Below are 22442 nucleotides of genomic sequence, written 5' to 3'. Positions count from 1 at the left end.
CTATTAAAATAAATTAAAATAAAATCAAACTATATTCGATTAAATGGCTGCAATCATCTTATTGATTGTGGTGATTAATCCTGCCTCGTTCTATAATTAATCTGTTATTATTTGTGACCGTATTAACCGGTTATGAGAGGTAACAGTATAAAATAAAATTTATCAAATAATAATAAAATACAAATAAGTTGTTATTAGTGATAATCGAATTAATCGGTTTGAATTGGTAACAATGCAAATCCTTAATCTTTTAACTATGGTGATCAAACCTATTGATCATTGCGGTTAATTGTGCCAAATCAGGGTTGTACGCCCAAATCCTAATAATTCTAAAATCCATTCAAATTACAAAGACAAAACAAACTGCGATAGGCTAACCAAAAAGCCTCCAAAAAAAACCATATCAAATCAAATTCAAGCTCTAAATGGCGTACAACCCTTCCCGAACTACGTAGACTCTGATCCTCCCTAAGGAGGTACGTAGGCACTTGGCAACAAGGCGAGTCCCCCTCTTTAAAACCTCAATCATGTCATTAAAATTCTGTTTGCCACATTTCTTTACAAACCCTGCCATGCAACCCTAATCTTTGAACATTAGCCTTTAGGAAAAGGCTGAGGGTGCCTAACACCTTCCCTCAGCCTGATTATAATAACTTACCCATAATCTCTTATCTGTGTAGGGTTTCCTATTCGCCCTTCAGAATAGGTGGCGACTCGAAAGCTGAAATTTTTAGGCAGGTTGCTACAGCTGGCGACTCTGCTGGGGAAAACACTTTAGTGAATTATTATGCTCCTAAGGCTTGAGCGGGTTTAGGTTTATGGCTCGTGGTTTATGGTTTAGGGTTTGTGGCGCATTTTAGGGTTGGCAAATTGCCACGTTTAGGGTTTGGGGGGAGGTTTATCTTTTAATAAACATTAAATTATTCATTTGTTTATTTGTTTCATGTTTTTTATCTGCCTGAAAATATCTGCTTTAATTTTTTTATATATATATTTGCTCTATTTTTATGTCGGTTAAACCTTAAGCGTGGGAGTTAACTTTGAGACCAAAAGGGGACATGAATCGCCTTACGAATCTCACTGATAACTCCACTCGGAGTGGGTTAGGTATTTGGAAAGGTCCGAAACGAAGCTTGACTTTGTGGAGGGGTGGACTGGATACTTAGCTGATCTCTCCGAGAACCTACCCAAAAATTCGAACCTCATGGATAAAATGAGTTGTTCCAAAATCCGAAGAGACGAAAAAGTCTCGGAGGCTACGAACGACCCCATGAGACCTTTAGAACCCCCATATAAAGGTTGGCTCCCAAGAGCCCCCTACGTCGAACCTATGAACCTGGGTTCCTTGAAATTTCATGATAATTGTTTGTTTTTTGTTGTTAATTGTTTTTCTATGTTTGCATTATTTTTATTGTGTTTTTTATTGTTATGTGTTTGCATGCATCATTTAATCATTTGCATTTTTCATCATGTCTTATCCACAAATAAAAATAATAATACACATATATGTATATATATTTGGTAAAATGTATTTTGGTGGTGAATATGTAGGAAGGATGAGTACGAAGAAGACAATTGTTCACTTTACTGTTTCTACTCCAGACATCAAGAAATTGAAGATAATCAAAGAAAAATTGCCATCAGGTGCTTTGGATCGATTTGAGATTCGCTATGGTAATATCTTGGATTTGCTAAGGGTAAAAGTGCAAGAAGAAGCTATCACCGCCTTGGTACAATTCTATGATCCGCCTTTGAGATGTTTTACTTTCCAGGATTTTCAGTTAGCACCTACCATAGAAGAGATGGATGCTATGTTGGGTTTTTCGAGGATAAAAAAGGAATTCTATACTGGTGTGGGTAAGGAAGTTGACTTTTCAGATCTAGAAAAGGCTTTGGGAATGTCCGCTGCAGAACTAAAAGTTCATTATAAAACTGAGGGAGAAGTGCATGGGTTCAAAAGATCTTATTTAGAAAATCAAGCATTAATGTTTGCTCAAAAGAAACAATGGGACATTTGTGGACATGTGTTAGCTCTCTTGGTTTTTGGTGTTGTTTTATTGCCAAAGAATATTGACTATTTTGATCCTACCGCTATTCATGCTTTCACTTCTTTTAGGCTTTTTGACAAAGATCCAACTCCGACTATCCTCGCTAACATTTACTATGCTATTCATATGAGGTATGAAAGAAAGAGAGGAGTGCTAGTTTGTTGCGTTCATTTGCTTTATTCTTGGTTGACTTCCCATCTCTACAAAGCTAGTTGCTTTATCAAAGAATTAACTAGGAACGATTGGTCTCAAAAATTAAGGGCTCTTAAAGCGGACTCTATTCTATGGTATGCAAGAAAATTAAATTCAGATAAGATCATTTACAAATGCGGAGAATTCAACAATGTGCCATTGATAGGAACTCTTGGTTGTATTAATTATAATCCTAATTTAGCACTACGTCAATTGGGTCATTCCATGGATAAAGAACCTTCCGAGCAACGTACAAAAGAATTGATTTTGCATGATAATGGGAAAGGTGAGCCAAGGACATGGAAGAAGGTAATTCAAGCTTGGAGTAGTGTTCATAGAAGAGATTTTGGGCCAAAGAATGCGATTGCAAAAGAACCTTACACCACATGGGTTCAAGAAAGAGTTAAGAAAGTATTGCTTCCTTTTATTGTGGATCCCGCCTACAAGCCTGATTCTCCTGATCCTGTTCCTTTATCCATCGAAGAGATATAAGGAATTAGGGCTGCCCTAGAGGCGTCCCAAAAGGAGAAAGAGAAATTAGAGCTTGATTTGCATCAGCTTACTAATGAAAGGAGCCAACTACGCTTTGACCTTAAAGAGAAAAATCAAGAACTCCAAGCGATGAAAGAAGAAAATGATAGGCAAAGAAGTAAAAGAAAGCGTGCAACTGAAGGGTATTTAAGTGCTAACTTTAATTTAGAGGCTCATGATGAGAGGTTGGAGCAAGCTAATACGGAAATTGCAAGGTGGAGAAGGCGTTATGAGAAGGCTTCCCATGACAAAGCAGAATCTGAGAAAAATCTGGAAGCTGTAATCTTTGAATTAACTGATAGGACTAAAGATCAAGAGGATGAAATAAGGAATCTCAAATATGATCTTCAAGAAGCCCTCAATGCTGGACAACAAGAGCACGCAAGAAGATTAACCACGGAAGAAGAACTCTTACAGCGTACTGGTGAGTACGAAAGAGCATTTCAAGCTATGGTATCACTTCGGGAAGTGTTCATGAGAGAAAAAGAGATACACGAGGCAGCCTTGAACGAAAGAGACTATTGGAAAAGACAATACACAATCGTTTCTACAGCTTACGAGCATGTGAGCATGGTTCCTAAGATGCTTGAAGACTATGAGAAATGTCGCGATGATTATGATAAGCTAGTCTTCTTGTGTAATGATCTAATCCTGGATATTCCAAAAAGTTTGGAAAGAGCAGAATCCTCTCCCATTATCCTTCCTAAAGTCGTCAAAGAGTTTATGGAGCTTTGTAGGAGCATGGTGGACAAGTTCAAAGAAGACATCCAAAGGCGTTCTTAGCTTTATGTTGTTTCCTTGTTGTTTTTTTTTTTTCAAGTACTTTTAATTTAATTTATTTTGAGTATTTTTAATTTCAGTTTCCCTTCCTCTTTGTGAACCAACAATGGATTAGTATTTTCTTTTCAATAAAGTGTGTTTCTTTTTTACTCATCGTTTCTATAAATATTTACCAACCTTGTTTACCTCTCTAAAAAAAATATGTGTATATACATGTACAAAAAATATATACATAATACATATGTGCAAAAAAAAAAAAAAGGAAAGATGTACATGTATATATATAAAAAAAAAAAAGAGAAAGAGTAAAAATAATATATAAATATATATGTGTATTATAATAATGTGGATAAGACATGAACATAGCATAAGCATAGCATGCATATCATGCACATCATATTTATTTCAAAAAAAAAAAAAACATAAGAAAAACTATCTTCATATTCAGTCACACCATTGCAACTCAACCGCGGATTCAGACAAGATCTCAAAAGAAAAAGGCAATGGAACAATTGGAACAGAACCAAGCCGCCCTTCGTGAGGAAGTAACCCAGCTGAAAGGTACTGTGGATGAGATTAAGGGAGGAATGGCACAGATGTTGAGCTTCATGAAGGACATTAAGGATGAGCAGGAAAGAGCGAGGGAAGCTCGGAATCGGTATGAGGAGACGCCAAACGATGGCAATCCACTGTTAGGATATGTTCGAGGCTTTGACCCTCATAAGTCAAACACCCACTCATCAAAGAGGGTTACCAAAACCCATGAAGAGGGAGAAGCCTCCCATGAAGGATTCATTCCCGCTACTCAGAAAGAGGGGGCGCCTCGCACCGTTCGTATCCCTGCTAACAATCCACCTAAGGATGAGGATTATGTGGATTTACAATATGGGGAGGTAGACGAGCCGAATCAGGAGTACCAACATAAGCAAACCCAAGCTGATTCTGAAGAGAGCGCTAGAAATAACGGACAAATCAAGGCGCTGGAAGAAAGGCTGAAGGCAGTAGAAGGATACGATGTCTTTGATGTGGATACCTACGAAATGAGCTTGGTGCCGGATTTGACTATTCCTCATAAGTTCAAGATACCCAACTTTGAGAAATACAAGGGACTCACATGTCCTAGAAGTCATCTGCGCATGTATGTCAGGAAGATGGCTGCTTACGCCAGTGATCAAAAGCTAATGATGCATTTCTTCCAAGACAGCCTGAGTGGGGCATCTGTTGAATGGTATATGCAGTTAGAAAAGACACATATCCGAAGCTGGAACGACCTTGCTAATACATTCCTAAAGCAGTACAAGTACAATCTGGACATGGCACCCAATCGGATGCAACTGCAGAACTTGTCCCAGAAAAAGGAAGAGTCATTCAAGGAATACGCCCAAAGATGGCGAGAACTGGCGTCTCGAGTCCAACCCCCACTATTGGAAAAAGAGCTGGTTGACATGTTTATGAGAACTTTGCAAGGACCATATTACGATAAAATGATTGGAAGCGTATCCTCGGGATTTTCAGATCTAGTGGTTATCGGAGAAAGAATTGAGGACGGAATCAAGGATGGGAAAATACAGGGAGCTTCATCTAACTCTTATCACTCTAAGAGGCCCACCTCAACCTTCGCTAAAAAGAAGGAAGGGGAAACCAATGCAGTAGTGCACCAAGAGTTTAGACCTCCCATGACATACCCACCTCAACAAAGATTCCAAGGCCCCCCGAGGAAGTTCGACCCTTTGCCCACTTCTAAAAGTGAGATACTGAAGTATCTATTAAATGAGCAGTTAGTGGAACTCAGGCCTATGCCACCTCCGATTCCCGGAAAGACTATGCCCAACTTCAAAGCTAATGAGAGGTGTGAATTTCACGCCAATTCTCCGGGGCATACATTGGAAAAATGTTGGGCCTTTAGGCACAAGGTTCAGGACCTGATAGAGTCAGGAGCAATTGCTTTTGACAAACCTAATGTGAAGACAAACCCTATGCCCCGCCATGATGGCACAGTCAATGCAATAGAGGTAGTCACCGAGCAAGAGTTTGTTCAACAACGGAGCTCCCCCATAGATGCCCTTAAGAGGTATCTACTTGCAAAGGGGTTCGTCCTCGAACATAACGAAGCCTTTAAGACAACCTTGCAAAGACTCGTGAATCAAGGGGTAGTTCAGTTTAAAGAATATCCTGAGGAAGAGTATGTGGCCATGCTGGACAGGAATGAACCGTTAATGATACCAAGACAAGGGGCAAGGAAGACGTTGATCATCCCTTGCGCCAAAGCCACACTGCTGATACCCGCACAAGTACACACTAGGATTATCCCAGTCAGGGATCCATATCCTGTGGACAAGATGAAAGCAGTTCCATGGGAATATGAGTCTAATGCTAGTACCGATGTGACAAACATCGTCGGGCCTGGGGGTATGACTCGTAGCGGTCGCATATTCAATACTGCTAAATCAAAAGAGAATTCAGCACAAGCAAATGATCAAGCCACTGTGGTCCCTACTGAAAGAAGCACACCCATAGACAAGGAGATCACTAACAAAGATGCCGAAGAATTCTTGGCATTAATCAAGAAAAGTGATTATAAGGTAGTGGATCAGTTGCACCAAACTCCATCCAGGATATCACTCCTCTCGCTGTTAATTCATTCAGAAAAACATCGAGACACCCTGATGAAGATCTTGAGTGCTGCCCATGTAACCAAAGACATCACTGTAAATCAATTTGATGGAATGGTGGCTAATCTTACTGCTGGGGCATGCTTAAGCTTCAGTGAACACGAGTTGCCCTCACAAGGGAAAGAGCATAACAAAGCCCTGCATATCTCCATACAATGCGGGAAAGCTCATCTGTCTAGAGTGCTGATCGACACAGGGTCGTCATTAAATGTGATGCCAAAGGCCACCTTAGACAAGATAGATTTGGAAGGACTGGTAATAAGACCAAGCCGTCTGGTGGTCAAAGCCTTTGATGGGTCGCAAAGCCCGGTGTTTGGAGAAGTGGACCTCCCTGTGGTAATAGGCCCTCACACTTTCTGCATCAATTTCCAAGTGATGGAGATTGAGCCTGCCTATACATGCTTATTAGGACGCCCTTGGATCCATGCTGCTGGGGCAGTTACCTCTACCCTGCATCAAAAGGTGAAATTTGTGGATGGAAACTCTATAGTAACCGTCAGTGGGGAGGAGGACATATTTGTCAGCAATCTAGACTCATACCGATACATTGAGGCGGGGGAAAAAGAATTAGAGACTTCGTTCCAAGCACTAGAGATTGCCACTGCTGTCACACTGCCAATTGAGAAAACGCGAAGGGCGGTAACATCCTGGAGAGACCTGCAAGACACAAAGATGGAAGGCTGGGGCAAAATTCCAGAAGTGCAAGAGAAGAAAGATCGTCTGGGGTTAGGATGCCAATCAACAAAGAAGGCTGCAAAGGAAGAGCAACGATTCCCTCCGATCGCACAGACTTTTGTCACAGGTGGATATGAGCATGTATCCATGATATCTAGTATGGAAGGAACGTCCAATTTCATCCGGATGATTAGGCCAGGAGAACAACTTCAAAATTGGACAAGCTTGGAGATACCGGAGATAGTTTACGTTTCAAAGTAATTTGCTTTTGTCGTGTGTTTTTCCCTTTCAATTATTTTAAAAAAAAAAACAATGTCGCTCATGCCTCGCCCGAAGCATAGAGTTGGTTTGTAAGGGCCCCATTTACTTTCAAAGTTAAGTTTATGAATAAAATTGTCGTTTGCATTTGGTATCGAAAACTTTGTCTCGTTCTTGCATTCACTTTCTCGAAATGACAAATAACATTCTTGCATAAAACCAAAGCACAGTCATAATTGCATACTAAAAAAAATATAATAATATAAACTTGTGCAGATCACCTTCTAACACCACCGATAATAATACTGCTGAGACTCTATACAAACTCGAGGCTCTCGCTAATCAGGCTGAAGAAGGGAATGAGGAAGACGATGAACTTCCGGAAGAGTTGTCAAGGTTAGTGGATAAGGAATCCAAGAGCATGGTCCCTCCACAAGAGGCCATTGAAATCATAAACTTGGGAACGGACGAAGAACCTAAGAACATTAAGATTGGGGCAACGCTAGGTAAGGACGTAAAAGCAACGCTAATCAAGCTCCTCCATGAGTATGCAGAGATTTTTGCTTGGTCATACCGTGACATGCCGGGGTTGGATACAGACATCGTGGTACACAGGTTACCTCTCAAAGAAGGATGTGCGCCGGTCAGGCAAAAGCGCAGAAGGGTTCGACCAGATATGGATAGTAAGATTAGGGAAGAGGTGCTCAAACAATTTGACGCCGGATTTCTTGCTGTAGTTGACTATCCACCCTGGATTGCCAACATAGTGCCAGTTCCTAAGAAGGACGGGAAGGTACGCATGTGCGTAGATTACAGAGACCTGAACAAAGCAAGTCCAAAAGACGATTTTCCACTACCGCATATAGATATCTTGGTGGATAATACAGCACAAGCTTCGTGGTTTTCCTTCATGGATGGGTTCTCTGGGTATAATCAGATCAAGATGGCTCCCGAAGATATGGAAAAGACGACCTTCATGACATCCTGGGGCACTTTCTGCTACAAAGTAATGCCTTTTGGGTTACGAAACGCAGGGGCAACATATCAAAGAGCCATGGTCACACTTTTCCATGATATGATTCATAAGGAGATCGAAGTATATGTAGATGATATGATTGCTAAGTCTCGCACAGAAGAAGAGCATATTACAAATCTACATAAGCTGTTTGAACGTCTAAAGAAGTACAAGCTAAGGTTAAACCCGAACAAGTGTACGTTTGGTGTAAGATCGGGAAAGCTGTTGGGATTCATTGTAAGCCAGCGAGGCATAGAGGTCGATCCTGACAAAGTAAAAGCCATACAAGCGATGCCCGTTCCAAAAACAGAAAAAGAGGTACGAGGTTTCCTGGGTCGATTGAATTACATCTCAAGGTTCATTTCGCATCTAACGGCTACATGCGAGCCTATATTCAAACTACTCAGGAAGGATCAACCCATCAAGTGGAATGATGATTGTCAAGTAGCCTTCGAAACCATAAAGAACTACTTGCAAGAACCACCTATACTCTTACCTCCTGTACCCGGAAGGCCACTAATCATGTACCTCACAGTACTCGAAAGGTCTATGGGGTGTGTACTGGGACAGCAGGATGAAACAGGCAGGAAAGAACATGCTATCTACTACCTCAGTAAGAAATTCACGGATTGCGAATCTCGGTATTCACCATTGGAAAAGACATGTTGTGCCCTAGCATGGGCCTCCAAACGTCTAAGGCAATATATGCTGAATCATTCCACGTGGCTAATATCGAGAATGGATCCTTTAAAATACGTGTTCGAAAAACAGGCGCTCACGGGCAGAATTGCAAGGTGGCAGATGTTGTTGTCCGAATACGACATACAGTATGTAACTCAAAAAGCAATAAAAGGGAGTGTACTGGCAGAACATCTTGCTCACCAACCCCTCGAGGAATACCAATCCATGAAGTTCGACTTCCCCGATGAGGATATTATGCTAGTAAGAGACTATGAAATACCAGGACCCGACGAAGGACCTGAACCGGGTTTGGTATGGAAACTCATGTTCGACGGTGCCTCAAATGCACTAGGACATGGCATAGGGGCAGTATTGACATCTCCCGATGACCGGCATTTACCCTTCACTGCAAGACTATGTTTCGACTGCACCAACAACATTGCAGAATACGAAGCATGTATATTGGGGTTAGAAGCTGCAATCGACCTGAGGATCAAACTCCTTGATGTATACGGAGACTCAGCATTGGTAATCCATCAAGTCAACAAGGAATGGGACACTCGAGATGCAAAACTAATCCCATACCGAGACCTTATACTGGAGTTGACGGCTGAATTTGATACTATCACTTTTACTCATATCCCGAGGGAAGAAAATCAAATAGCCGACGCGCTAGCAACGCTCTCCTCTATGTTCAAGGTGACCTGGCCAAACCATGAACCACGGATAACTGTTAGACACTTCGACGAACGTGCCTATTGTCTCACAATTGAGGAGCAATCTGACAACAAACCATGGTACCACGACATTAAAAAGTACCTGGAAAAACAAGAATACCCGGAGAATGCCTCAACAATTGATAAAAAGACATTGAGGAGACTTGCATCCAAGTTCTTCTTAAGCGGAAGCATCCTATACAAAAGGAACTATGATTCAGTGTTGCTGAGATGTGTAGATAAAAACGAGGCCAAGGAGATTATCAGGGAGGTACATGAAGGAACCTTTGGGACCCACGCAAACGGACACTCAATGGCTAGGAAGATACTGCGAGCAGGGTATTACTGGCTAACAATGGAGGCCGATTGTTTCCAATATGCAAGGACCTGTCACAAGTGCCAGATCTACGCTGACAAGGTGCACGTACCACCAAACCCGTTGAACGTTCTGAGTTCACCATGGCCATTTGCAATGTGGGGAATCGACATGATAGGGATGATAGAACCTAAAGCTTCGAATGGACACCGATTTATACTGGTTGCCATAGACTACTTCACCAAATGGGTAGAAGCTGCCTCTTACACCAACGTGACGAGACAAGTAGTCACTCGGTTCATCAAGCATAATATCATATGTCGATACGGGGTTCCAAGCAGGATTATCACCGATAATGGGTCGAATCTGAACAATAACATGATGAGGGAGCTGTGCGAGGAGTTCAAGATTGAACACCACAATTCTTCACCATACAGGCCTAAAATGAACGGCGCTGTCGAAGCTGCAAACAAAAATATCAAAAGAATAATACAAAAGATGGTGAAAACATACAAGGATTGGCACGAAATGCTTCCCTTCGCCCTACACGGTTACAGAACCTCGGTGCGTACATCTACAGGGGCAACCCCCTTCTCCCTAGTCTACGGTATGGAAGCTGTCCTCCCAATCGAGGTGGAGATCCCGTCACTAAGAGTCATAGCTGACACAAAGTTAGAAGAATCGGAATGGGTAAAAACTCGTTTTGATCAGCTTAATCTCATTGAAGAAAAGCGACTGACAGCTTTGTGTCATGGACAACTCTATCAGAAGAGGATGAAAAAATCGTTCGATAAGAAGGTCCGACCTCGAACCTACAAAGAAGGTGACATTGTCCTCAAGAAGATACTGTTACCTCGACTCGACGCCCGAGGAAAATGGACACCTAACTACGAAGGTCCATACATCGTAAAAACAGTGTTCTCAGGAGGGGCATTAGTCCTCACTACAATGGATGGGGATGAGCTACCGCATCCAATCAATTCAGATGCAGTCAAGAGGTACTATACCTAGCAGGGGCAAGGCTTCAAGCTACGAGCCCAAGACAATTCGTAAAGGATAGGAAATCGAGCAATCACCAACTTCCGAAGTCAAAGGATTACTGGGGACCTCGATAGCAAAAGAGCAATAGCAGTATTAATATCATTTCTATTTGTCATTTTCTTTCTTTCATACCTTTTGTACATTCGCCAATTCAAGACAACAATCAATAAAAGTCTTTTCCCTTTCATACTTATCTTTTCATCATTTCAATACCAAGTGCAAAGAATAATTTATGTCTCATAAACTTTAAACTTTGAGCTTAAAACGAGAAACTTACAAACTAACAAACTAAATAAAGGGGACGAAACCACGGCATCTCCGGTAGTCGATATACGCCTGGTCCTGAAAGCATTGCAATATCCCAGTAGACTAACTTCAGACGATCTGAGTTAAAGACCCACAAAGCTGCTCGATAAGCTAAACAAATCCAATGGGTGACAGAAGATAATGCATCGAATTCATCATACATATTCATACGCATGTACACTTACATATGTACCATCGGCATAAGCATGCATACATTTACAACAAATCATAAGCATATACATTCGCAGAGCATCATTTTGCAGATGAAGCTTGGGTTCTCTTGAATCCAATTTCAAAATCTATTCTGAATTTCAATTTCAAACCAAATCAAGACCCTCGCGTTACGTCTTATCACGGCAGTGATAACGGCAATTTCAAACCAAATCGTAACCCTCGCGTTACGTCTTATCACGGCAGTGATAACGACAATTTCAAACCAAATCGTGACCCTCGCGTTACGTCTTATCACGGCAGTGATAACGGCAATTTCGAACCAAATCGTAACCCTCGCGTTACGTCTTATAACGGCAGTGATAACGGCAATTTCAAACCAAATCGTGACCCTCGCGTTACGTCTTATCACGGCAGTGATAACGGCAATTTCGAACCAAATCGTAACCCTCGCGTTACGTCTTATCACGGCAGTGATAACGGCAATTTCAAACCAAATCGTAACCCTCGCGTTACGTCTTATCACGGCAGTGATAACGGCAATTTCAAACCAAATCGTAACCCTCGCGTTACGTCTTATCACGGCAGTGATAACGGCAATTTCAAACCAAATCGTAACCCTCGCGTTACGTCTTATCACGGCAGTGATAACGGCAATTTCCAAACTAAATCGTAACCCTCGCGTTACGCCTTATCATGTTAGTCCCTTAGCAGTGATAATGGCACCTTCAACTTCAATCCAAATCGTAACCCTCGCGTTACGTCTTATCACGACAGTGATATGGCACCACGTTCTCTGGCAGCAGCCATGACTCATTTCATTTTCAAGCTCCAATTCTAATCCCAAACATGCCATACCACGGTAATCCCGTGGCCAGCAACGCATCTACTCCACATTCCGCAATATCAGCAAATTTCAGGGCATTCTCAGTGTTCAATAATCTTCCACCTTCAGGTCGCGACGGGCAAGTAAGCCTGTCCGCCTCTTCAGGTTCAAGAATATTGAACAGGGGCAGCTGTCATACCCCAAAATTTGCCCCATCTATTTCACTTACAAAGATTCAAAGACTAGGGATTCATTCAAGCAACACCCCTAGTCAAGAGCCTCCTAAGGCTAGGGTTTGAGGTTCCCCTAAGAGGGATCAATGAGATAAGGATCCTAATCAAGGATGTATGGTTTATAGTGATCTAATCTAAATCTATGGCAAAAGTCAAGGCACTACTCCAAAGGTCACCTGCTCAAACAATCTCAAGATCTACAATCAACTGATTCAAATCCAAAGTCAAGGCATGATCCAAACTTCTAACCATTGGCCACACAACAAGTATGGGGATGTATATCCATCATTTGATCAAAGCTTGATCATGATTCCATTAATAGAAACTCAGAGATGAACAAATATAGAAAGGTTCAAATTAGGGTTTCTTAGGAGAAAGTCAACCCAACTTTGACTGGGCATAACTTTCACATGGAACATCATAAATTCTCCACTCAAAGCCTATTTTGAAGGAAATTGGATTCTCTACAACTTTGTGTCTCACAAGCCAAGGCCAAAAATGCTTCATTTAAGAGATACAAGGCAAAAGATTACAGGTCATTTTCAGGCATCCTTCAAAAGCAGTTTTTTCCCAAAGAGGATATGATCGAGATGAAAGCTTCAAATGAAAAATATATTCCAAAGTGGCTTGTAGAGGACCTCTTGAGGTTTCCAAAAAGTATTAGAACGCCTCCATAGCTCAAATATTGAGGGAAATATGCTTGATCAAAGTTAGGAGACTTTTAGGGGCCAAATGTGAAAAAAGAGGGTTCAAATGGAGAAACTTTGCAAAAGGGCCCATAGTATTTTCATACAAACTTGGTCCATAAGCTATTAGCATGCCCAAAAACCACTTGCCACGAAAATTAACATTATATTTGAATTAATGTATTTTTTATTTCATTTTTATGATTTAATAAAGACTAAAAATCAAATATTTTGTTAAAATTATATTTTGTTTGATTTCCAATCAGAATTAATGATCAAATATAATGTAATTTCGTGCATAGGGATTGGAGAAGGAAATTAATACAAATTGGGCCAAATATGGTAGCTTAGAATTCAAGAAATAAAATCCAAATTCTCAAAGTAGTAAGATTTGATTCAAGTGAGGTTTTGGACAAGATTTTAACCTAATTCTATTCCCTATAAGTAGAGAACATAAAGCACCAGACTAGGGGACGGAATTCTGAGAGAAAAACGCAATTGCAAGAACACAAAAAAAGTCACGCAAAACCAAGATTCGGATTTGAAGAATTAGAGACTTTCAAGAGTTTCTGAAGCTTGCAAAAGGTTCCTCAAAGGCTTCTGAACGTGTCTGGATCTTTGCTCGACCCCAACACCCCCAGAATACTCTCCGATTTGTCAAAGTAAGTAATTCGGAAACTTGGATCGATTAGAGGAATTCATGCATCTTTACATGTTTTTATTGATATATTATGCTTGATTATGATGCTGTGATCGTTTCTGGATTTGTTTTGTGGAGTTTTCGTGTCTTAATCGTATTCCACCATTAGAGGTGATCTTGAGTATTAGGGTTCCGATTTGGGGTTTCTTATTAGGGCTAAAATTAGGGTTAATTGAATATACGAATGAATTCGCATGGTTTAGGTGAGACGATTGCAGGGGTCGCGAAAGATTTATGTGAGAGTATAGCCTAATCGCTATTTTCGTGTTCTGGTTTGCTACGAGTAAAGCCGTAGCAGTTTCGTAGCTAAATTTGCAGGCCTTTAGGGAAACTGGCGAAGGAGATGATGCGTTGGCATCCGTTGGTTGGATCGTTTGAATTCCGCGCCTGATTTATTGTTGCGCATTGTCTTTTATATATATTATATTGGTGACGCTTCTTTAACGCGTGTATGCGTGTGGTTTGGTGGTTGTGTGAAACGTTGGGGAGGGTGAGGTCGCAGGTTCGAGCCTCCCCTCCAACACATTATTTTCTTTGATTTTCCATCCCTGATCCTGTGCGCTGCAAAGATTGACCACTACCATACGACCTCATGGTCCAGCCGTCAGTCCCCACTAGCCTCAGATCTAACGCCCCCAATTGAGTCCCCATGGCATGAGCCTTAATAAAAAACCACACCTGATCAGAACCCTAATAAAATCTAAAATAAATTTTAATTATTTGTTTTATTTTGATTAAAATACTTATATTTAATATATATTAAGTATATGATAATTAAATTTTTTTTAAAATAAATATGTAATGATTATATTAAAAATTCTCAATTTGTTATTCGTGCCGATTAAATCGATTGATCGCTGTGGTTAACAATGATTTTAATTAAAATGCTATTAAAATAAATTAAAATAAAATCAAACTATATTCGATTAAATGGCTGCAATCATCTTATTGATTGTGGTGATTAATCCTGCCTCGTTCTATAATTAATCTGTTATTATTTGTGACCGTATTAACCGGTTATGAGAGGTAACAGTATAAAATAAAATTTATCAAATAATAATAAAATACAAATAAGTTGTTATTAGTGATAATCGAATTAATCGGTTTGAATTGGTAACAATGCAAATCCTTAATCTTTTAACTATGGTGATCAAACCTATTGATCATTGCGGTTAATTGTGCCAAATCAGGGTTGTACGCCCAAATCCTAATAATTCTAAAATCCATTCAAATTACAAAGACAAAACAAACTGCGATAGGCTAACCAAAAAGCCTCCAAAAAAAAACCATATCAAATCAAATTCAAGCTCTAAATGGCGTACAACCCTTCCCGAACTACGTAGACTCTGATCCTCCCTAAGGAGGTACGTAGGCACTTGGCAACAAGGCGAGTCCCCCTCTTTAAAACCTCAATCATGTCATTAAAATTCTGTTTGCCACATTTCTTTACAAACCCTGCCATGCAACCCTAATCTTTGAACATTAGCCTTTAGGAAAAGGCTGAGGGTGCCTAACACCTTCCCTCAGCCTGATTATAATAACTTACCCATAATCTCTTATCTGTGTAGGGTTTCCTATTCGCCCTTCAGAATAGGTGGCGACTCGAAAGCTGAAATTTTTAGGCAGGTTGCTACAGTTACCAGTATAATCTGAAACCCGGACTCCGCGCCTACAAATTTTAATTCTGTACCAACTGCGTCAGCATTATTTATCTGAAAATAAATCTCAAATAAACAATGTATGAAGTGATAAACAGTATTTGGCGTTTATGTAAGAATAAATTTAACAGCGAACCAAAATACTGTATAAAAAAATTCTAAAAATTGAGTATTCATAAAATCAGGATATTTATGAAATAAAAATCCAAGATTGTATAAAACTCCAAATTTTTAGATAGAAGTCTGTTGACTTCTCTATGAAAAAAAAAGACGCGGGCGAATTTTGGGGTATAACAATAATGATCATAACACTTAGAAAATGATGGGATCTCAGAGGTCAAAAATTGGGGTGCAACAGTTATCAAAGCTAATAATGCACAGTCGAATTGGCAAATGGGCTCTAGCCCTAACTGAGTACTCTTTATCCTTTATGCCTTTAAAAGCTATGAAGTGGCAAGTAGTTTCAGATTTTATAGTGGATCACGTAGTGGTCGAAACTCCTTAACTCCTAGTTGAGTTGAAGCCTTCGAGATTGTTCTTAGACGGTTCCACCTATAAAGATGGTAGCGGAGTTGGGATTCTACTAATTTTTCCTGATGGAATTCCAACAAAACTCAAGTATAGAATTGAAGGGCCTTTGTGCTCGAACAATGAGGCGGAATATGAAGCCTTAATAGTAGGACTTGAAGCCTTATTGCAATTGGGGGCAACTAGGGTCGAAATTAAAGGTGATTCAGAATTGGTAATTAAACAACTGACAAAAGAATATAAGTGTATCAAGGAGAACTTGATCATGTATTTCGTCATTGCAAATAGGTTGCTTAAAAAATTTGAATATGTAGACATAAAGCATGTCCCCAGAATTAAAAATCAAGAGGCTAATGATTTAGCACAAATAGCTTCAAGATATAAAATTTCATGGGAGAAGTTAGAGGAGTTGGTCGAAGTAAGAGGAAAAGCAATGGCAATCAAATTATAGAATGTCCAATTATAGAATATCTCAAAGATCCTTCGATGAACACAGATAAAAAAACTAAGTATAGAGCGTTGTCTTACATTTTGATGGGAAACAAATTATTCAAGAAAACTCCTGAAGGCATCTTGTTGAAATGTTTGGGAAAAAATGAGGCATATTTAGCGTTATCTAATGTTCATAGTGGAACATGTGGGGTACATCAAGCAGGCCATAAAATGAAATGGTTGCTTTTTAGATACGGGATGTATTGGCTTACCATGCTAAAAGATTATATAGAGTTCGCTAAAGGTTGTCAAGAATGTCAAATACATGCAGGAATCCAACATGCTCCTGCAAGTGAGCTTCATGCAATTATCAAACCCTGGCCATTTAGGGGTTGGGCTTTAGATTTAATTGGTGAGATTCGACCTACTTCATCTAAAGGTCAAAGGTACATTCTGGTGGGAATTGACTATTTTACTAAATGGGTCGAAGCAGTGCCTTTGGTAAATGTAGACCAAGAAACGGTCATAGACTTCATTCAAAGAAAAATACTATATAGGTTTGGAATCCAAGAAACTATAACAACAAATCAAGGATTAGTTTTTACTGGTCGAAAGATGCAAGAATTATCAGAAGAAATGGGATTCAAGTTGTTAACATCCACACCCTATTATGCTCAAGCAAATGGACAAGTCGTAGAAGCAAACAAAGTAAGTATTGGTTTGATAAAGAAGCACGTAGGAACAAATCCAAAAAACTGGCACAAGACACTAGATCAAGCACTTTGGGCTTGCCGAACCTCTCCTAAAGAAGCAACAAATAGTAAACTTTTCTAGTTAACATTTGGACATGATGCAGTCTTACTTGTCGAAATCTACTTGCAATCGGTACGGATCCAAAAGCAAGTTGAAATCCCAAATAACCTATATTTGGAGATGATGATGATTGAGTTGACAGAATTAGACGAAGAGAGGTTGCTTGTGTTAGAAGTCTTGAGGAGGCAGAAGGAGAGAGTAGCAAGGGCATATAACAAAAGGGTCAAAGGTAAAACTTTCGTTATAAACAATTTACTTTGGAAAGCTATATTACCTATGGATAAAAAGAATAAGGCTTTGGGAAAATGGTCTCCACATTGGGAAGGACCTTTTCGAATTCTGAAAGCATTTTCAAATAATGCTTATGAGGTAGAAGAACTAGAAGAGGATCGAAGGATCCTAAAAGTAAATGGGAAATATTTAAAAAAGTATAAACCATTTATGCACGGGGTTAAGATCACAACAACGTAGACATCAGAAGTCAACATTATAGCTAAAATGGCGAATATATATCTTTCATTCCAAAATGATCATTTCGCCAAAATGGCTACATTTTAAACAGAATTACAAAAGTGATGCACAAAGCTGAGAACGCTTCATCATTAGAATAAAATAAATAAATAAATCCAGAAGATAACTTCAGTTATGACCAAGACGCAACTTCTCTAGGTCTAACTTTCCCCCACACTCTGTTGTAAGGAAATCTGACAATCCTGCTGCGCGCATGTTTCTGATCACACACGTCTTGATGAAGATGTGAGTCAAAAGTCTTCCGTAAGGAATGAAGAAGACCTTACCCTGGCGCGATTCCATGATCTCCTCCTTGAGATAGTTGAAAATAGAAAGAGGTATATTGATCTTTTCCATGCGAAGAAGGGGATATAAAAACCTAGGGTCTTCAAGCATTATTCTGTCTTGATCTTCCATCCAGGGACGAAAGTTAAAAACTACGACTTGGTGCCAGATCCTACCTATAAAAGCAGTGAATGCCTTATTGGGATCGGTAAACACCACCCTCAAGATATCAGAGATAAGCTTGCTGTCATGTTCAACAATGGGAGCTCCAACGTCCTCACACTTAATCATTTTTGAAATGATTTTTGTAGTGATAGTGATAGGGAAACCAAAAATGGTGGAGCGAATAGTTTCATTGCCCTCACGGTCCCGGTGAGCAGTTGTGTTTCTCCAAAAGTTTGCAAGAACAGATGGATAGATAGGTCCATCCAAGATGGTCAAGTAATACTATAGATTTTGTTTTGCGAACATACGGGGAAGATCAACCCCTTGTTCTTCAAAATAAGTAGGAGATAGGATCCTTTCCTTGATGATTTGAGGAATGAGTTATTTGATAGAGGGAGACATGATGAGGAAAGTAAGAAAGTTTGTTCTTGATGAAAAAAATGAAGTTATCGTTGTATTTTGAATAAGAAAATAAGAAGGATTGAAAGGTTTATATAGGAGAAACCCACGTTGGGGTTGGTTACGCAAAAGCAGTAGTAATGGACCACGTGTTGAATCCCTAGGGGGAGTTGTATAGTCCGTCGCGGTTGTGCCTTGGAAGTTGAAGCCTAATCGTCGCATAACCGCCACTATCATACCCCAAAATTTGCCCATCACATTTTATAATATTTTGGCTCAAGCACTGAGAAATAAGTCTGACTATATCTCTCCTAAGCAATCAACCCACAACTAGGGTGTGGTGTCGTTTTTTTTACCTCCTCGTTTCACTTGGGAGGACGGCACGCCAGACCCTTCACGCGAAATTTGGAAGGAGAAAGGCGCCCTTGTGGGATGAATTTTATTTTAGTTCTTGCTACGATAGCACACGAACTTTTTAATTATCCTACGAGGAGGAAGGGAAAAAGATCTCAAATAAACCCTAAGAGTTTTCTAGGTGTGGGGATTTCACCTAATCAGATGTTCTGGAGTCCGGGAGGTCGGTTATACATAGGGAAGCTTTTATGCACCCTACATATTCATAGTACTCTACAGGAACCTTCTCTGTGTCTATGTGTTTGTGTTTGCTATTTGATTGGGAAAGTTTCTCCTTTGTGTTAGGAGAGAGAATTGAATTGAAATGAAAGACATATGAAATGACCGTTTTTGGTTTTTGATTAGCTCGCTGAGATTCCTTGTGAATCTCATGCCTACATATCCCTAATGGAAGTCAGAGCTTTTTGTATTTCGAGGAACTAATTAGGGAAATGGGTTGATTTTGGGTGCCTTTTTTGAAGCTCAAGGTTGAAGCTTGAATAAAATCTCTGTTTACAAGAAAGAGACATGAAGTCATCTTTACAGAGAGGTATTTCTACTATTCCACCACAAACATTTAAAGTGACAGAAAAGCGGGGTTCGTTTCATAAGAGAGGGACCTTACTTGTGTGTGTGTGCAAGTATGCCAGTCGCGGTCTCTTGAATGAAAGAAAGATTCTCAACCAGTTTAGGGAAAGGAAACAGGTATGGGTGTGTGTGCCTCAGAGCATGCCTTTCAAAATCCTAAATGGGAGAATGTTTTGAAATTGAAATGAAAATGTTTGTAATTTTTGAATGTGGTGAAATAGGAGAAATATCTCTTTGTAGAGATAAATCATGTCTATCTACTGTATAAAAGATTTGAATTTGACTAGCTTGTATGAGGCCCAAGCTTGAGGCTTAAAAGAGTTTTGATTGACCCTGGGAGATGACTCCAATGGGGATTGACTTTGACTGAATGAATTTGTGTTCTGTATGAAGCCCAGAATTGTGGCTGACTCTAATTGGAAAGTGTTTGTTTTATTTGACTGAAAGGTTTATTTGGTGTTCTGTACAAAGCCTAGAATTGTGGCTGACTCTACCTAGGGAGACATTGTTTTCTGCCTTGTACAAAGCCCAAGGTTGTGGAAGACTCAGTGGGGAAAAGATCCCAAGGGTTATGAATCTTTTGACACAGGAAATGATGTTTATATGCCTTGTACAAAGCCCAAGGTTGTGGCTAATCTTGATGAAGAAGGACTCACCGTGGAGACTCTATTATCTGCCTTGTACAAAGCCCAAGGTTGTAGCTAAATATGAATGGGGGAAGATCTACTAGTTTGGGATCTTTTGACTCAAAGGGGAATATCTGCCTTGTACAAAGCCCAAGGTTAAGGCTAACTATGCTGAGGGTTACTCTGTTGTGCAGAGACTGATTGTTGACCCTACTAAGGAATTTTCTTTTATTAAGCAGGGATTGATGAATGAAAGCCCAGAGTTGAAGGTTAACCTTACTGGGGAATTTATTTGAGTGATTGAGACAGGCCTAGGGTTGACTTTATCGGGGAGTTTTCAAGGTTTGAATGAAGGTTGTTTTGGAAGCTAACCCTTTCTAGGGAATTTTGACTTATGAAATATTGATTTGGAAGCTAACCTTTTCTAGGGAATTTTATGAAATGAATGAGTTGTTTTTGGAGGCTAACCCTTTCCAGGGAATTTTATGAAATGAAAGGTTTATTGGAAGCTAACCCTTTCTAGGGAGTTTTGGATTTGAAGGAATGATTTTTGGAGGCTGACCCTTTCCAGGGGATTTTATGAAATGAAGGAGTGTTTTTGGAGGCTAACCCTTTCCAGGGAAATTTTGATTTGAAAGAATGATTTTGGAGGCTAACCATTTCCAAGGGATTTTATGAAATGAATGATTGGGTAGCACTCCATTGATATGAAAGGATTGATTTATACTTCTTGCTTAAAGCCCAATATTAAGGCTGGCCTGACTGAGGAAATTCCAGATATGGAATCTTGACTCTACTAAGGAGAAGACTAACTGGAGATTAAAGATGTGGGTGACAGAGACTGTCCATGTCTCTCATTCCAAAAGGTGAACTCAATACTGAGATTGAGACATTCTTGCCTTATTTGAAGTCTTGTTTGAGGAATAGAAGAATCTCACCAGGGTGGGCTAAAAGGTGACTAAAGACCTGTTCCTATGTTTATAAGAAACCTGATGGGTCCTTGTATACAAGCTCAAGAAAACGTTGTGAATATGCTTTTAAGAAGCCCGTGGGTCCTTGTATTGTAAGCCCAAGAGGAGGCTAATTGAGGGCCATCGAGGGTCCTTGTTATAGCACAAGAGAAAGCTATATTGGCTTTGAACTTAGTTTGCCTCTAAGCAAATGGGTAAGAGGTTTCACTGGGAATAATTCCTCTTGGGTGGATGTGCCCTATTTTTGTTCTAAGGCTTTTTTCAAAATGTTTCACCGGGAATAATTCATCTTGAGGTTTGAACTAAAGAATTCTAATTTAGGAAAGAGCCTTCACCGGGAAGACATTCTCAATCCTGGGCCATAGTCCTATAATATATATACAGTTTATTTGTCCTAAGGTTGTTCTCAGATAGAGTTCTAAACAGTGTATATACAGTTTATATTTGACAGTAATTTAAATGAAAGCTTGTAAATTGAAAGTTGTAAAGCCTAACCTGGATGAAGAGGAGGCTTTTGAAAGATGTATGTACAAAAGGGGTTGGGTCTTAGACTCAAGGAGAGGCCCATGTGAAATGGATTTGAAATTGAAGTTGTTTTGAAAACAGTTAATGTTTATTGAAAATAGTTTAATCTTTATTGAAAAAAGTTTTGAAATGTTTTTGTTTTGAAAACAGAATAAGTGAAGATGGACACTAGGTCACATAGGTGTATGAAGAGTTTCACGGAGTATAATGCCCGTCAATACCGAGAAGAAAGTTTTGAAAACAGATGAGAAGTTTTCTGTTTAAAGATGATTTGAAAAACAAACTATAAAAAGAAAAGGTGTTAGGTCTTACACTCTATTAGAGGCCCAGAAGATTTGTTTACTGTTTATGAAAAACAATTGATGATTTTGCTGGATGATGTAAGGTTTTGTTGATTGAAAACCTTGATCGTCTGTTTAATTTAGAGATTAAAACAATTTTGAATTTTTGACAAAAGTCAACTTAATCAAGATAAAGACAAAGTCTATACTTTAATTAAGACCTAATGGATTAGGGTTTCATCACAAAATAATTATAAGAGATTGGGTTTTAAAACTATATTTAAAGTATTTTAAAATACTTAAAAATATACCTCTTTAAACCTAGTAAAAATATATCAAATAAATAATATTTTTTTGTGATTTTTTGGATATTCATAAAATAGATATGATAAATGATAAGTGTGTGAAAAATCAAATGAAA

The 22442-nt window shown here is 39.5% G+C and overlaps 2 protein-coding genes across 2 annotated transcripts; both read left to right on the top strand.

Annotated features, from left to right (window-relative positions):
* Nucleotides 1–4138: 4138 nt before the first annotated feature.
* On the top strand, nucleotides 4139–13512 carry LOC131618887 (uncharacterized). Its single transcript, XM_058890043.1, has 3 exons — nucleotides 4139–4567; nucleotides 5519–6862; nucleotides 13450–13512. Exons 1-3 carry the CDS (start codon nucleotides 4139–4141, stop codon nucleotides 13510–13512), a joined length of 1836 nt encoding a protein of 611 aa, XP_058746026.1.
* Nucleotides 13513–16423: 2911 nt separating this feature from the next.
* On the top strand, nucleotides 16424–17749 carry LOC131618886 (uncharacterized). The gene is made up of 2 exons (XM_058890042.1): nucleotides 16424–17183; nucleotides 17322–17749. Exons 1-2 carry the CDS (start codon nucleotides 16424–16426, stop codon nucleotides 17747–17749), a joined length of 1188 nt encoding a protein of 395 aa, XP_058746025.1.
* Nucleotides 17750–22442: the final 4693 nt, after the last annotated feature.

This window comes from Vicia villosa, linkage group LG7, assembly GCF_029867415.1.
Source record: "Vicia villosa cultivar HV-30 ecotype Madison, WI linkage group LG7, Vvil1.0, whole genome shotgun sequence".
NCBI classification, from domain to species: Eukaryota; Viridiplantae; Streptophyta; class Magnoliopsida; order Fabales; family Fabaceae; genus Vicia; species Vicia villosa.
The sequence above is the reverse complement of the archived record's forward strand: the minus strand, read 5'-3'. Positions and strand labels throughout refer to the sequence as shown.

Coding starts and splice junctions, on each gene's coding strand:
- LOC131618887 (XM_058890043.1), top strand. CDS start 4,139: ATGGCACAGATGTTGAGCTTCATGAAGGACATTAAGGATGAGCAGGAA. Junction 4,568..5,518: donor AGGCAGTAGAAGGATACGAT/GTCTTTGATGTG, acceptor CCTAATGTGAAG/ACAAACCCTATGCCCCGCCA. Junction 6,863..13,449: donor TTGAGAAAACGCGAAGGGCG/GTAACATCCTGG, acceptor TTTCGTGCATAG/GGATTGGAGAAGGAAATTAA.
- LOC131618886 (XM_058890042.1), top strand. CDS start 16,424: ATGGGAGAAGTTAGAGGAGTTGGTCGAAGTAAGAGGAAAAGCAATGGC. Junction 17,184..17,321: donor AGCAAACAAAGTAAGTATTG/GTTTGATAAAGA, acceptor GACATGATGCAG/TCTTACTTGTCGAAATCTAC.